Below are 18109 nucleotides of genomic sequence, written 5' to 3'. Positions count from 1 at the left end.
GATTATTTGAATATGATTCTAAAAATTTTGTTAAAACATCTACTTACCATGGGAATAATACTGGTATATGCTGCTTAACTGTGTAGTGGAAAAGTACATGGAATTTGTATCCATATTCCATGGGTTCAAATCCACACTCTAGGATATATAATCTGGGCTAAGTCAAACAAGTTATCTGAACCTTAGCTCAGTTTTCTTATTTCTAAAACAGAGCAACACCATTCTATCTCATTTAATTAAAAATAACTGAAATATAGTAATACAAAGCGTCTAACACTTAAAAATGAATGTGAGTTCTCTTCCATCTTTTGTTAACTAATAAAACTTTTTTCTCCATTAAACTAGTGGAAGACACTGCAGATGCCCATCCAACAGCTAACTATTCTCACCATCTTTCTTGGCCATATGAATACAAATTTTGTTAACTTTGTAGGCAGCCATACGCTCAGGCAAGGGTCTTCTCTCTAAACTCAGAAGATGAGTCTGATTAGTCTAGTACAGTCAGTCACCAGGGAACAACCTGGAGGGCTTGTTGGAACACAGATTACTGGAACACATTCCCAGTTTCTGAATTAGTAGCTCTAGAGTAGGCTCTAAAAGTTTATTTCTAATAAGTTCCCTAGTAATGTTGATGCTTCTGGTCTGGGGATCATTCTTTGAAAACCATAGGTCTAGGCCAATCATGGTGGAAGCCAAAAGACAGCGACATAATACATCAAAAATGCTGGGAGAAAATACTGCTGCCAATCTAAAAGTATGTATCTAATAAAATTGTTTTCCAAGGAAAAGGGTAAAATAAAGATACTTTCAGAGGAACATAAATGGAATTTAGCATCAGACCCTTATCATTAGGTGCAATTCAAACAGAACCCCAACAAATTGTTTACGTGTGTGAAAACTGAAAAACTGACTCTAACACTTCTCTAAGACAGCAAAGGGCCAAAAATAACCAAAAAGGAGATGATACTTGTTCAACCACACATCAAGGTTTAATATAAACCTAGAGTCATTATAATCACCCAAATCTCTCCTTCTTCCGTAGTAATGGAAAACCAACATTTTATTATGGATTGATATATGTCTAGCTAAAAGACTGTATTTCCCAGCTTCCCTTGCAGAAGTTGTTCAGTGGAATACCCAAGAAGGCTGCACACAGAATTGTTGCATTTTTTATCTCTTCCTGTTTTCTGCTTAAGAACACAGATATTATAACTGTGCCTCTAATAAATATTTTGTACCTTGATATGATCTTCAAGATGAAGGCCATGTACTAACAGTGAAAGAGCAGAAAAACTGAAGGAGCCAAGATCCTATATGACACTGTGAAGCCATCACACCTGGGCTGCCCCCTTCTGCTCTTCTCTCAAAAAATAATATTGTGTCTCATTTAAAGTACTGCTGTTTATAGAAACCTGTCCGGACACCTACGGCCTGAGCAGCTCAGTTGTTTCTGCTTGATAGCAAGGCTCTGCCTGGCCGGAAATAAAGCACGGCCAGTTAAATGGCATTTCCACAAAACCTACTACCTTCCATTCAAAGGCCCGTGGCCCCTTATGCTTTGTCCAGGGGGATAACAGCCCAACCACACATCGCTGCCTGGACAGATGAACAGGCTCCAGGCCCTCCTCAGTCACATCTGGGATGAATGGTCAGTGTGGCAGTAGCAGCTGCAATTGCAGTGCCCCACCCAGCCTCCCTCACTAGCCCAGGGGCCAGGGAAAGACTGCGCCTCCACCCTTCTCCTCACAGAGGTGAGCAGCATGCAGAGGAAAGGAAAGCCTATCTCGGGTGTGTTAGTGAGGGGCACTGTGTTCCATGGGTTATCCCAGCGCCATTTCCTCCTGCGCCTGCTATGGAAGGGCCCACCTCCATCCCCAACTGGATTCGGTTTTGGGCAGGTGACTCAGTGGGCAGGAGACTCTGTACCCTCATGCTCTGACTTGGAGCCCCCTTTTCTGTTCTACTCTCAAAAAATAATATTGTATATCATTTAAAGTACTGTTGTTTATGTTCTCTGTTACTAACAGCCAAAGACAACTGCTAAATGATAAAAAGATGCTGTTGTACCAGTATAGGAATACACAAATAGAATATGGAACTTAACACAGAACACAGAAGTAGATCCACTTGTATATGAAAACGAGATTGCATGATGGGGCTGGCAGTAAAAAGTGGACTTTTAATTCTGTGGTCTGGACAACTGGTTCTCTACATAGAAAGAAATTAAAATGAAACCTTACTTCACGCTATACCCAAAAATAAATCCCAGTGAGAACTTGTACTGAAAAAGCAGACTACAAAACTTTTAAAAGAAAATATAGAAGAACATCTTTATGATATTAGGGATAAAAACAACAAATTATTTTGGTATACTTTTGATAATTGGTACAAACTATAAATAAAAAGATATGTTTAATCATACAAATTTTAAATGATCTAATCATCAAAAGACAGTACAAAGAAATAAAAAGATAATTCACACACTGGGAGAAAAATCAACATATATGGCCAACAAAAAACTGATATCAATTTAAAAAACAACAGGAACCCATTAAGAAAAATGAGCAAAAAAAAATGATCATTTACTTCACGGAAGAAATACAAATAGTTAATAAATATTTTTAAAGATGCTCAAAAAATAAAGTGAATGCATAATAACAAATACCTTGTTACACCCATTAAATTGAACCCCCAAATTAAATATGATTATAATGAACCTTGGCAAGGATAATAAGCAATAAGATTATTTCTTGCTCATTGTTGGTGGAATGGAAACTGATCCAACAACCTTGGGAAAAATTTGCTATTATAAAGTTGAGTTTAAGATATGCATGCCCTGTACTCTGGCCATGTCTCTCCTAAGCATATACCATAGAGAAATTCTTCCACATGTGCCACAGAGATATGTACAAGAACATTCTTAGCAGAACTGTTCATACTAGCAAAAAGTAGAAATAAAATGTCCATCAAATTATAATATATTCATATAATGCCTTACTATATAGCAGTGAAATGAACAAACTATTACATGACAAACCCACATATAATGTTTAGTGAAAACAAGCAGGGCAAAATGGTACAAACAGTGTAATTTTGTAATTTATATAAAGTTCAAAAATAAAGTGAAATAATATGTTAAGAATGTATAAGATATATGTAATATAACTATAAAGAAACATAAGGCATAATAAATAAATACAAAATTTAGAATAGTGGTTAATGGTAAAGGGATGTAAGAGAGTGAATGGGATGGGACCAGGAAAGGCACACTGGATGTTTCAAAGGTATCAGTAATTATATGATCACGGATGACGGTTTCATTGAGTTTCTATACCAACAGTTCTCAGTGTTGGCTAAATTAGCCGTTAAAACTACCAATGCCCAAGCCCTACGTCGTATCAATTTAATCAGAAACCCTCAGGGTGGAGTTTAAGCATCAGTACTTTTTATAAAGTGTCTTCCACACTTTCCATCCAGAGATTCTAATGAGCAGCTAGGGGTGAGAACCACTGCTTTACCCCTTACTCACCTATTAGGCATACTTTTTGATGTGTCTTTTTATAAAGTTTCCATTAAAAATCTCACAAAAGTGCAATAGTTACTTCCTCTAGTATAGTGTCAAATGGCAGTCAGGTTTATAAGAAAATCAATTAACTTTAAAACTACCACGGGGGCTTCCCTGGTGGCGCAGTGGTTGAGAGTTCGCCTGCCGATGCAGGGGACACGGGTTCGTGCCCCGGTCCAGGAAGATCCCACATGCCGTGGAGCGGCTGGGCCCGTGAGCCATGGCCGCTAAGCCTGCGCGTCTGGAGCCTCTGCTCCGCAATGGGAGAGGCCACAACAGTGAGAGGCCCGTGTACCGCAAAAACAACAACAACAACAAAAAAAAACTACCATGAAATGGGTTATCTGTCTTAGGATAGTTGATCAAGTAAAAATAAATTTTATAAACTTCTATTTCTCCAACTGTTTCTCAATTCACATTTAAAGAGCTAATAAAATAGTTTTTATCGTTTAATGGTTGATACTTTCAATTACGTACTTACACTAAAAGCAAAGGCTTATTTTTTTTTCCAGTAATAGAGTTTTTTTTACAATATAAGTATTTTCTCACCAGTTTTTCTACTGCCAAATAATTTACTCAAATTTTTCCCCTCCATGACTTCTTACTTACCCTGAGCAAGTCATCTATACGACCTTCCTTTTTTTCCAGGTCCTGGTTTTTATTACTTTCTAATGCTGCTAACTTCAGCATTGTAAGGTCGGTCTAAACGAAAGAAAGCTATTTTATTACTCCATTATATATATATCACTGCATGCAAACATAAAGTTAGATTTTACTCTGATTCTGAAGAGCAAAGAAAGTATTGGAGTTTGTGTGTGTATGTAAAGAGTATCACAAAAAGTCTTACTGCAGTTTTAAGTTTTAATATCTTCAGAAGCATAAGTGCTATGAACTTAAAAAGAAAAATTTTTAAGGTTAATTCAATTTTTAGAATATTGATATGTTCTTCATTAAAATTCAATATAACCACTGCTTTGTGCTATCAACTCTAGCTGACTTTTGAACATGGCAAAAACTTTCACAAGCTGTTTGCTGACTGAAAGCAATGTACTTATAAATCCTGGCCTAAAGATCATCCAAAGAAAGAAGTTTTGATGCACGCACAACAGTTTGGACATAACCAGAAAGAAGAAGTATAATGGCAATAAACTGCACAACTAAGGTGGCAAGCAAGAAGATCTACTTTTTCAATCCTTAATCTCAGTCATCCAAAAACTGTCACATGTATGAAATTAAAATGAAAACCTTAGTACTCAAAATTCATAAAACTAAATAACTGTAAAAGATATCTGATTAATTTTCAAATGATTTTTAAATGTGTGGCATATATGAATATACAAAAATACAGACACATGGAACAAACTGCTTTAATGTCCACTTATAACAAATATAACACTTTCATGAAGGTATCGATTATATGTACTTGGATGTTAAGTTCAAAAAGAATCAGTAAACAGAAGTGACATGTTATGGTTGTTCTGTTTATTTAATTTGCTTAAAATATATATTTAACCAGTATGTAACAAAGGACAAGCTGATAGTAAATTGGGTGTTTCAACTTCTCACCCTCTACAAACTGTTTTTTTGGTTTGTTTAGCAATTAGCTTTCTTGATACAGAATTTTACTTTATGACCATGTCTAAAACAAAGAGAAGACATCTTAATTGTGTGTACAAAGTTGGTCACCAGCTTCTCATACAAAGAAATTTTAATTACCATTTACCTGAGTAATTTTAAAGGATAACTGCTTTGGTTGTACAATAGGGTGGTCCCCAAAAACTAATGCAGTAGGAGAAGGGCTATTCGGTCGAACCTTAAAAAAATATATTAAAAATTTTATATTAGCAAGAAAAAAAATAGGCTTTTGCTTAGCAACAACTAAACATTTCTTAAGTTTTTATCAGGATAATAATTCAAAACATAATTGGGGACTTCCCTGGTGGCACAGTGGTTAAGAATCCGCCTGCCAATGCAGGGGACACGGGTTCAAGCCCTGGTCCGGGAAGATCCCACATGCCACAGAGCAACTAAGCCTGTGCGCCACAACTACTGAGCCTGCGAGCCACAGCTACTGAGCCCACGTGCCACAGCTACTGAAGCCCGCGCGCCTAGAGCTCGTGCTCCGCAACGAGAAGCCACCGCAACGAGAAGCCTGCGCACTACAACAAAGAGTAGCCCCTGCTCACCGCAACTAGAGAAAGCCCACGCACAGCAACGAAGACCTAACGCAGCCAAAAATAAATAAATTTATTTTAAAAAAATCAAGAATTAAAAAAAACATAATTGAACTTTAAAAATTTTTAATCACCATTTATTCAATAAGCATTCATTAAGTACCTCCCTCTTATAAAGCCCAATAAAAGAGACAACCAGCCATATATGCCGTGCCCTCAAGGAACTTAACAATCTGGTGCCATAAAAGCAAATTTAATGCTTTCAATCTGTTAACTAAAACAAGGCCAAATATATTATTTTAAAACAAAAATATTAAACAGATTATAATGGTTCAAAAAGTAAAACTGTAAAGACCTTAATACAGAACTCTTTTAGTAGTGGGTACAATAATGCATGCCCATATGTAGTATAATATCAATTAACTGATAAGTTTCATGGTTTATCTAGTCACTGGTTTTAAAATACATTCACTGAAAGCAAAAGATTACATCATGTACCAATGCTATCACTACAACTCAAAGTTATTGTTGAGTCTTATGCTTTACTTAGTATATGGCAATATGATGTGCCCCAAGCTACAAAATGAATAAGACATTAAGAAGTATATGTCTACAGACAGAACTAGAAAGGGACACTGGAAGTAAAAACAGAGTACTTGAGTAAATAAGAGATACTCTGATTTTTTAAAATTTTAAATTCATCTTTAAATTACTGAAAGCCAACATTGTTTTTCTGGTTAGACAATGAACTGTCACATAATGAAAGTAAAAAAAATAGAATAAAATCTAATATGTAGAAAAATGCATATAAAAGAACTAGGTCTTAAAAATGTTAGAAACAAACCAAAAAGTTTTAAGACAATTTTCAGGTCCAAGATCCTTCTCCTATGCCAAACTACATTATCTGAGGCTGATGGCTGCCTACTCTTTATTTCAGGATTCCCAGGAAGGAATTAATTATGCTACCATTTTAGTGGTTAAGAAATTTAATTGTTAAGATCCCTGACCAGGGATCAAACCCGGGCCCCGGCAGTGAAAGTGCCAATTCCTAACCACTGGACAGCCAGGGAATTCCTGGTCCCATCATTCTTTTATAGAAACATTACTTCTTTGGGGAACAAATTCCCCCAAAGTGAAGAACACGTCTCATAATTAATTCAGGAAATCTTTAACTTTAGAATCTTACTTTCAGAAATAAAGTTCTAATAGCATCAAATCATTAAAAAGAATTCAACTCATCTCACAGAATGATTTTTTTAAAGATAAACGCTAATATATGTAAAAGGTCTCAATAAAGACAAATTATAAAAGTTATCATTCAGTACACAAAAACTCTGAGACACAAAGACTACATACGTAAAAACTTACAGATGAGGAAGGAGTGGAATGTGAATGTGAATTCTGAGGAGAACGGATTGCAGGAGGTATGCCTCTTACTGGACTTGAGCCATTTCCACCTTGGTACTGAGGGAAAAAGGAAACATCACTATTTATTAACACAGGTTTAGACAAATATGATTTTAGATATGGCATTATGAATTAATTTAAATATATCTTATTATTATTTTTGTGGCAGACTCAAAGACAAATTCCCCCAAAGCAAAGAACAAGTCTTATTTTTCCTTCAAATTTTAGCACAGTTCCCTTATGTTTGTTAAACCAGTATGATCCCTAATCCCAAGAAACTTTAACATGTTCACATGTAGATGTTAGTGAACATAATCAACTATCTTAAAACAGAGCTGTCAGTCCCAAGATCTATTAAGTATCTAAATGTTCACAGCACTATAAAGAACTATACAAACTAAGTCCCTTCTTTTTAACAGCACAAAGTCTAATAAAAATCAATCCTTTCTTACATGCATAACACGCATTATAGTGCATGACTTAACTGCATACGAAGAGAAGCCAACCTAATCTGTTCCATAGCTTTCTCAAGTCTCATGCTTCTGAACCAAGAATGGAAGGAGAAAACAATTTGCTGCTAATGGCTTCATCTCAGGGTATATGTATGAACAGCAGAGATGGGGACTTCCTAGTGTGTTCATTAAACAGCTTCCTGCAACCTAGGAGCTTCGTCTAAATTTCTTCATCTATAGTGCCTAGCGTAACACTTAGCACACAGTAGGCATCCAAGACACCTGAGATTTGTTTATTTGATCCTACTTTGGCAAAGATTTTTAATGATATTAACACTAAGGGACTGACATCAACTAAAGAGCATTAGGTGTATCTTATAGTCTGCAACAGTTTTAGCTTAGACACTGTAAACTCAAGAAAGAAAAACAATGGAGGATAAAAAATATATATATATTTTAAACACAGCCCTTCTCCTAATCACCAAATTCTGCTCTCTCTCAAGGAAATATAAATATTTTTCAACTGAGTAGATCATGTTTGTTTTAATAATCACATTAATATTTCATAATGAAAACTGGTAGGCAGAAGTGTTTCTGTGTAGAAGAAAGGAAACATTCCAGACTAAGAATTTAAATTTACCACTGTTTATTATTTTCAGGGACTCTTAGATTCACATCTCTATCATTATTTAATCTCCATCCACGGGGCTCAACTGTTGCTGTGGTACTGACATCAGAAAGAATTCTAGAGGCTGGGAGACTTAAAGCTACTCTTTGCTCTTCCATTTAGAATTTGCCTTTACGTAGGCTACTTTATATCTCTGGCTCTCAGTTTCCTCATCTTTAAAATAGGAATACTAATAACACCTGCTTTGACTATCTCCTGGATATAAGCAAATACAGGAGAAAGTACTTTGAAAATTATGATGTGCCATACCAAAGTAAAAGTAAAGTTTAATATTCCTAAGAAGTTAGGACATCACATAGTACTGAAGTTCTGCTCTAATTAAGCAGATAATCAAAAGTTGACTTTGTGCTTCAAACAAATTATTTCAGCCCACAGCAAAATTATATTAAGAACTGAAGATATTTCTCAATGAACTTACTTCAAAATAGTCGCTAATTTTGTGGCCACGTCCCCCAATACTTTTTCCTAAAATACAGAAGTAAAAAATTTTATAGATTTAAAGTCAGTCATGACTATCTACCACATACTATATCAGAAAGAGAATGTGCCAAACTTAATTTCCCTAATACACACAAAAATAATCTATTTAATAAAAAGAATATATTTTAGTTGGGTACTGATGGGCATCAAAAGAATATTAAGAGCCCTCAGAGGGTCAGATGCCGACTTCAGAATTCCAAAAGTCAAATGATATTTCAATAGATACATGTCAATTTTTAAAAGTCCTGATTATGGAAGAATCAAATAAATAAATCATATTAAAAGATCTCTGCTTTTAAAACTATGCTATTCAGATTGCTAAATGGCTAACAATTTCATAAAAACATGTCAATTAATTTAAAAAAAGACAAGTGGCAGCTGTATAATTGACAAACCAATTTATACCTGTAAATAATGATAAAAAAGCTTGGTCAACACAAACCATAACAAACTGACAATAACATGCTTTAATATGAATGCTATTTTGTAAAATGTTTTGATTTTCTAAAAAGTATTTCCAAATTAATAGGATTTTTAAAAAACTAAACTAGATTTTAAATATTGTCCTTATATGACCCTATTGATAGTGATCCAAATTATTACAGATCACAGTTCTTTAATTAAAAGTTTTGCTCTAAAATGGATTTTTCCAAAAAAAAAAAAAGAAAGACAAATAACAAAGAAACAAAATGGACTTTTCATTAGTTTTATAAATCTTGAAGTAAGAAGTTGCTAAGAAATATGGCGTTTTGGATGGGAGGCATCCATCCTTCATTGGAATTACACTGAATAATTTCTTCAAGCTACAAAAGAAAAACTTATGATAGCATGGAGTCAAAAGCTTTGGATAATATATAAACATATACATTTATCAATTCAATACTGACTTATATACATTCATTCACTTACTTTATTCAACAAATATTTCTTGAGTGGTTACTATGTGCCTGGCATTACTGAGATAAACAAACAATACATTTAGAAGTTCAACAACCTCAAATTCCTTCTTGGAACAAGGTAGGGGAAAATTTTTTTTAAACTAATATGTAATCAGGACTATAAATACTACCTAGAAATTTTGAACACTAGTTTTGTACAGATTTATTCAGAGGTCAGGGAGCACTATAAAAGTTTTATACCAAAGAACTTCCCTTCTGCCTGTAACAACTTTCCTGCAGATTCTGAAGAGGTGCTATTTTTTAATGAAGACAGAGACATTTTTTGGTTGCCTACCCAGAAACTATTTCCCGAATTTTTTTTCCCTAATTGAATCCAAGTTTTATTCTGTTAACATTCCCTCCCCTACATAGCACATGTAACTTCAGGAGAGGCTGACTCCTATCTGGCCTCTGTTCCTAGTTCCCCTTCCTTCCTTCGGATTAGAAATGCAATTTTGTTCAGGTATCATGCCTTTTCCACACAACCTGTACTTCTAAATGGAACTTTACCCCATTTTCATTTTCAGAGATGGGCCTGATTTTTTTAAAAATATTTATTTGGTTGCATCGGGCCTTAGTTGCAGCAGGCGGACTACTTAGTTGTGGCATGCAAACTCTTGTTGCGGCATGCATGTGCGACTTAGTTCCTTGACCAGGGATCGAACCCGGGCCCCCTGCATTGCGAGCATGGAGTCTTAACCACTGCGCCCCCAGGGAAGTCCCGAGATGGGCCTGATTTTAAGGGCAATAATACCTCTCTTGGACATAATTGGTTTTGGAATGGACACATGACCCTATTCTGGCCAAGAAGATGACAGGAGAGGTTTGCTATGGACTTAAAGAAGCCTACATCAAAGAAACAAGGAAAAAAGAAAAACACAGAAAACCAGCCTCTCTCTAAAGCAAATACAAGTGTGGAAGATGAAATGAGGAAATGCAATTAAAACTGGCCACAGCCCTAAAACCATAAGAGAAAAGCAGACAATTCTGTGGATGGCAGACCACGAAGAAAAAGATGTGGCTTCTTAAAGACACAGGTTGGATCAACCAACACAGAAGTCCCAGGCTATTTTGGGATCTGCTTTTAAAAGTGAGTTTTAAAATCTAAAGTTAAATCTATCATAACTAATATAACTAAATAAATCCAAGCCCACTAACCACAACTTGGGGAAACTACACTAAGATCAAAAGAGACCTCAGGGCAGATTGAAATACAAAGTACCACAAACTTAGAAAAAGGTGCTAGAGTGACTCAACTCCCTCCTTCCACAAAGATAGCTGCTGCAAATATATTTCTTGATGCCAGTGCCACATGTAAACACTAGTAAGCCATGGGTTCATGGCTCTAGATTTTGTGGCTCCAAAACAAGTAATATATGTATAAAATCATCATTACATATGATTTAAGAGCCCAATTTATTGTATTTAATTTTGAGAAGCCAAATTAAGTGACAATACTATTTTGTCCATTATAAGAAGTTGTGTTGTCTAATGAAAGTAATTTTCTTATAGTTCATAATACAAAATGTAAGTATGAAAGAAAGGATGAAGAACAGGTATGGAAAGAAAAAGATGGTGCTTTAATGAAGTACTTCAATCATTTTTATATAGTCTTTTTTTTTTTTAATAAAAGGGATGAGTAAGTTTGGGTACTTGTCTAAAAGTAAGATATAAAGTTCTTATTCAAAAACGAGAAGCCATTTCAATACCATAATTCATATAAAGAGAGAAAACAGAAAGGTGATAAAGGCAATGCTTGTCAGGTTTGGACATGACACTTTTCTTTCTAATTCTCAAATTAAAAAAATAAGGGAAATGTCAAAAGTCTGAAAACAGTAACCATAAACTACCTGTGGTACAAAAAGATTCCAATTTCATATAATTATTATTTCTTATGCAAAGTACATTCCTAAACTATTAATGCAGAAATTACATGGTATCTATAGAAATCACAAAAACACACTACTTTTTTAAAAAATTATTAATTGATTAAAAACCAGAATAATTAATCGTAAATGCCTCTTCGGCTCTTAAGGAAGATTTTGCTTCACTTACCCTGACTACTTTCATTCTGATTTTCTGCTTTTCTCTTTCTTCCTCTGGATGATTCCGATTGTTTCTTCTCTGGTGTCTACAGAAAGCAAGTTAACAGAACTTTAAATTATAGTTTTAACAGGCAAAATTTTACAATCACTATAAATGTCATTTTTATTTTCGAGGTAAAAAAAAAATTTTGCTCAACAGCGTTCATGCAATGTAAACATGTAGTTATTACATACAATTTATTTAAAAGATAAAATTTCCTATTGTGTGAATTTTTTTTTTTTTTTTTTGTGGTACGTGGGCCTCTCACTGTTGTGGCGTCTCCCATTGCAGAGTACAGGCTCCGGACGCGCAGGCTCAGCGGCCATGGCTCATGGGCCCAGCCGCTCCGCGGCATGTGGGATCTTCCCGGACCGGGGCACGAACCCATGTCCCCTGCATCGGCAGGCGGACTCTCAACCACTGCGCCACCAGGGAAGCCCCCTATTGTGTAAATTTTTAAAATTTGAAGTGTAGGAGACCTGGTACACAGTACCTGAAATTTACATTTACAGAATATGACTTCAGGTGGATGAGAAATTTGAGAGTAATCAGCCTTTAAAAGATGCCCTTCAGGGGCTTCTCTGGTGGCGCAGTGGTTGAGAGTCCGCCTGCCGATACAGGGGACACGGGTTCGTGCCCTGGTCTGGGAAGATCCCACATGCCGCGGAGCGGCTAGGCCCGTGAGCCATGGCCGCTGAGCCTGCGTGTCCGGAGCCTGTGCTCTGCAACGGGAGAGGCCACAGCAGTGAGAGGCCCGCGTACCGCAAAAAAAAAAAAAAAAAAAAAAAAGATGCCCTTCAAATTCTTAACTGGATAGGGCAAAAAAAAAAAAAAAAAAAAAAAAAAAAAAAAACCCACAAAATAACAACAAAACACCATATGTTTTTCCATTAGTTTTCTACTATTCATGTATATTCTATAGAAGTAAAATAAACTTGGGCTAGAAAAAAAAGAGCAGAACACAAACCTTAATATATACAATCCCTACTAAAAAGAACCATTCACCTAAATGCCTAAAAATTATTATCCAACAACAATCAAAGCAAATTCATAGATTATATCCTAAATCAGGTGTCTGCAAACTATAGCCAGATGGCCAAATCTGGCTGGCCACCTGTTTTTGCAGGGCCCATAATCTAAGCATAAATTTTACATTTTTAAATGTTTGAAAAATATAAAAACCGAACAAGAATATTTCATGATATGAAAACTTAAGAAATTCAAATTTCAGTGTCCATAAATTTGGTTCTATTGGAACACAGTCACACTCATTCATTTATGTACTGTCTGTAGTTCCTTTCACACTACAGCAGCAGAGTTGAGTAGCTGTAACAGAAACTGCATGGCCCATAAAGCCTAAATACCTGGCCCTTTACAAAAAAAGTTTGCAGAGCCCTGTCCTACGTGATGGCTTGTTCTTAAATTACAGGTTTGCTCTTTTAACTGATAGGAAGTATTTCCATCAGGCTAAAACAACAAGTAATTTTTGTGCAGTCTGACAGAATGTTGTGCTTAGTGAAAAATTAAAACCAAATGTGCACAAGGCAATGGCACAGGGCCCTCAAATTCTAGAAGCTTGGCAAGTTTGTCTGGTGCCAGAACAAAGGATATCTGAATGAATGAAACATCAAGGCAACTTAAAATAAATCTCTAAAGGCAACGTAGTCCTCCAACAAGGAAGGGACTTAATCCGTATTTTGATGTCTCTTGTAAGTAGTTCTGTGATTAAATAGTATGAATGACAATAAACAACCTAACTCACACTGAGCATCTATGGTTCCCCAAAGTATTATCTGGGGAATTTTAAGTTCTCTCACTGACATTCTGCCAACAAGACAACAGATTCAGAGAGTTTTAAGTGAATGATACTAATCTCTGAATTCTTTAAAGACAGAAGTTATATTTTCTCCCCACCTCCTCCTCCCACCTCCATACCTAGCATGATAAATAACAAATATTAAATAACTTACTCAAGGTAACTAGGATTCAAATCAAATTCAATTCTGTGTATTTCCAAGGCCTAAATGCTTTTTTCCCTTCTATGTGTTATGATTATATATCCTACATCAAGAAGTAACTGAATGAATCAACCATACAAAAATACTTCAAATTTTCATTAAGTTCATAAATAAAATTCATTATGTCCAATAAACTGCCTATATGTTTTCACATCGTAAACCAGAGATCTTAAAGAAATCCACTCTAACCAGCAATCTACTCAGGAGACAGAATGACATACCGCAATTTAAGGTAAATAGTTCAGTAGTTTAGTTTCATACTCAAAATTACCAAACTCAGACTTCAGTGGTAACCAATCTGTTATTCTTCTTGGAATAAAAGTATCACCAAATTAAAAATTCTAAGTTAACAGTTTTATAAAGAACCCTATAATCTATCTTAAAACAAAGGAGGGGACTTTCCTGGTGGCGCACTGGTTAAGAATCCGCCTGCCAATGCAGGGGACACGGGTTCGGTCCCTGCTCCGGGAAGATCCCACATGCCACGGAGCAACTACTGAGCCTGCGCTCTAGAGCTCGCAAGCCACAACTACTGAAGCCCGCGTGCCCTAGAGCCCGCATGCCGCCAACTACCGAGCCCGCGCACCTAGAGCCTGTGCTCCACAACAAGAGAAGACCACCGAAATGAGAAGCCCGGGCACCGCAATGAGGAGTAGCTCCCACTCGCTGCAACTAGAGAAAGCCCATGAGCAGCAACAAAGACCCAACGCAACCAAAAATAAATAACATTTTTTTAATTAAAAAAAAAATAAAACAAAGGAGAACTCCCAAATAATAATTTATTCATATCCTTCCCAAATTAATCTATGTAAAAAATATAATTTAAGGTCAAGGAAATATGGTTTTTCAGAACAGTTTTAATGGTATAATAATTTTTAAGCATGGCACAATCCTTTTGGATTTCCATCTTAAATCCTGACTAGCTTCTTTGAACAAGCAAAACAAAAAACTAAACACAATAATAAAATTCTGAAAGCTATATTGGAAACAACATTTTCTATCTAGAAAACTAAAGAACATATAATGTTGTAAATGGTTCCATACCATTTTCTAAAGTATATTCCAAGGAACACTGGATCAGCGGTAGACTGAGAGGCTACATTTTAAAATGGAAGGTATAGTAGGGTGGTTCAACTATTTATTTACAAAGCTTCTAAGAACCATTAAAATACGAGCACTCACTGGCTATCTCCAAAAGGGGAATGGGATGCAAAGATACAGTACATGTGGCAATTCTCAAACTTATTTGGGATAATGTTCATTAAATACTTTACTGGATATAGACTTCAAGATATTTAAGGTCTTTTTTATTTTCATTTTTTTAAGACATATAAGGTAACTGAGTAAAAACTTTTTCTCCAAGGCAAAATTTCCCTAAATTTAAAATTTTCTGGAATGGGGACGTGAGACAGTCTTTTGGGGGAAATGTCATTTTGTTTAGAACAAACTAACAAACCCCCCAAATGCATAATGATTACAGTGAAGAAAAAATGGCAACAGGCTTCCCTCTTTTAAACCAGAGAAGAATTTGAGGAAAGAAGATGAAGAGAAAAAGGAAGATGAAGGAAAAAAAGGATGACAGGACTAAAATTAATTTTAAGACTGTAATCTGGGCTTCCCTGGTGGCGCAGTGGTTGAGAGTCCGCCTGCCGATGCAGGGGACACGGGTTCGTGCCCTGGTCTGGGAAGATCCCACATGCCGCGGAGCAGCTAGGCCCGTGAGCCACGGCCACTGGACCTGCGCGTCCGGAGCCTGTGCTCCGCAACGGGAGAGGCCACAACAGTGAGAGGCCCGAGTAGCCCCCGTCCCCCCCCCAAAAAAAGACTGTAATCTGGGCTTCCCTGGTATCGCAGTGGTTGACAGTCCACCTGCCGATGCAGGGGACACGGGTTCGTGCCCCTGTTGGGGAAGACCCCACATGCCCCGGAGTGGCTGCGCCTGTGAGCCATGGCCGCTGAGCCTGCGCATCCGGAGCCTGTTGCTCCGCAACGGGAGAGGCCACAACAGTGAGAGGCCCGCGTGCCGCAAAAACAAACAAACAAACAAAAAACGACTGTAATCTAACACTAATACAAGTAAGAAGTTGGAAATAGCCAATAAAAAACTGAAAAGCTGAACAAAGCAAAAGATGAGAAAGGGAAACCTAGATATACCTGATTTGCCTATAAAGTAAATGTAGGCATTATAAACACACCATTTTGCCTTCCCATGAATTTTAATCTTTTTTCACCCACATCCTACCTAGTATGACTACCTCGTGCTGACCTTTGACTTCATTCTCATCTCATAGATTATTTTAGGGCTGTTCTGTCAGCCTCAATGGACCATAATTTCCTCGGAAGAAAGTACCATGAGTCTCTGAAAAGACACAGACTAAGAATCCAACTCTGGGTCCACTATTTACTATAATTTTCAGTATGTTACTTAACCCAAGACTCAATTTTCTCATCAATTTTAAAGGTGATAATATGGCCTAAAAGGATTGTGGGGATTAAATGAGAAACATACCAGAAACATAAGTAGTATAGCATCTAGAACAGTGTATAGTCTATATCAGTAAGCTATTCTTATCTGAATGGCTATCCTTCTATTACTCCAAATAATCCGCGCACTTTCATGTTTCAAAACTTCAATCACGTGTCACTTGTTAAATAATTAGCAGCTTCTGCCCTAACAGTTTACAAATAACTTGTAGGGTTTGCAAAATAAGCAATATTTCAACTCTGATCTCAACCATAAGCCACAGAACTTATAGTCTAGGCCCTAAGTATTACATCACTAACCCTAAGACAAATGTACTTTAAACAGTTTTTTTGGTTTTGAATTTAAATAATCTGAGCAACACCTATATTAAACAAAACAAAAACTCTCAATGAAGCCTAATGCTGCCAATTCTCCTAAGACATCCTTTGTGTATGGACTTATTTGGCGATTTAAAAGCTTGAGGATTTAGGGTAGGCAGAAACTCATCAAATATTTAACCTCTAAAATGGCTCATCACTGAGAAGAAAAAGTTCAGAATACTATCTGTGACTTTCAAATTGTACTCCAGAGACACCTTAGGGGAGAGAAGGTTGTGTCTCCAAAGTTACTAAAGGGAAGGAAGGAGCAGGTGGCTGAGCTAAGGCTCTAGCCACCAGAGACACATCCTATCCCACCTCTACCCTACCCCTGGGAACACAGCATGTCTTATTTTAATATTGAGGTTCTATATCAGATTTCTTCAAAGAAAGAGCTTGATGGCTTCAAAAATGTTTGAAAAACCACTGATCCTGACCAATCGATTTCCTAGAAAATCTAAGGGACATCAACCAGGCCACTACTGTATTTCTGTAAAGTGTAAAACTTGGACATATTGAGCATTTTATATACAACATTTTCAAGCTTGTTACTGCTCTCACTAATGCTGTCACTCTTTCCTCTATATTTTCTCAATTATTGTACTATAACTGACCACAATAGGAAAGGATTATTATGGAAGGCAAAATAATATGACTTGGCTTTGAAGTAAAGATGGAAAGACTACAGTATTATAAAAAGTTAAAGAATTCCGACATACAGGGGAACAGTGATTAGGAGAAAATGATGGAAGCAGAAATTGGTATTCTTTAAATCAAGTCAGCTTTATAAATGCTAGTTTGTAATCATACCAAAACCTGAATGATTACTCTGATATTTAAATGTTCCAAGATATTAGTGTGAATTTATATAGCATTTTACAGAGTTGGAAGGAAGTTCAAAAAACAAAGACAAATCTAAAGGACTCAAGAGGTGATAGTGATATACCTAATGTTCCAATTTCATTTGGAATTTAAGTCAGTGATTATTAAACAAGGTTTTCATATCTAATCATGTGGCCTGTTGGTTTATCTTGCAATAAAAATAAATCTGCCTTTCATCAATGCAAATAAGACCAAATATAAGGAAATAAGAACCTTAATGCTGTCACAGAATGAGGGAGAAAGCAATATGGATTGTTCCATGAAAACAGATAACCACCTCTACAAGCCTCCAACTAGAGGTATTTTAAATTACTGGCATAAATGCATTATAGAAAATTATAACAGTATGTGAAAAGATATTTTGACATCAACAAAAGAGGAGTGGATATTAAAATTTATTCTTCACCTCTACCTTAGGTAGAGTCCATCAGCCCCAACTGAACAGAACAAAAAGAAAAGTGAGATAGCATCACCTGTAACAAAATTACTACTTAAAAGAGACACCGATATATTTAATTTCTTTCCGTTAAAGGAGAAAATACTTTAAAGTAGAAAGAAAAGTTACTCTAATATTAAATA

General features: G+C 36.1%; 1 protein-coding gene across 1 annotated transcript in view; it reads right to left on the bottom strand.

Annotated features, from left to right (window-relative positions):
* TLK1 (tousled like kinase 1) overlaps positions 1–18109 on the bottom strand; it is a 152672-nt gene that overhangs the window by 49663 nt on the left and 84900 nt on the right. The window contains exons 4-8 of the mRNA XM_082658810.1: positions 11760–11835; positions 8705–8751; positions 7108–7203; positions 5289–5378; positions 4175–4267 (exon numbers count right to left, since the gene is read on the bottom strand). Coding sequence (XP_082514936.1) covers positions 4175–4267; positions 5289–5378; positions 7108–7203; positions 8705–8751; positions 11760–11835 — 402 coding nt within the window. The remainder of the gene's footprint in view (positions 1–4174; positions 4268–5288; positions 5379–7107; positions 7204–8704; positions 8752–11759; positions 11836–18109) is intronic.

This window comes from Grampus griseus, assembly GCF_964374135.1.
Source record: "Grampus griseus genome assembly, chromosome: 7".
In the NCBI taxonomy this organism is placed as follows: domain Eukaryota; kingdom Metazoa; phylum Chordata; class Mammalia; order Artiodactyla; family Delphinidae; genus Grampus; species Grampus griseus.
Note: the sequence above shows the minus strand (reverse complement) of the source record. Positions and strands in the feature narration are given on the sequence as shown.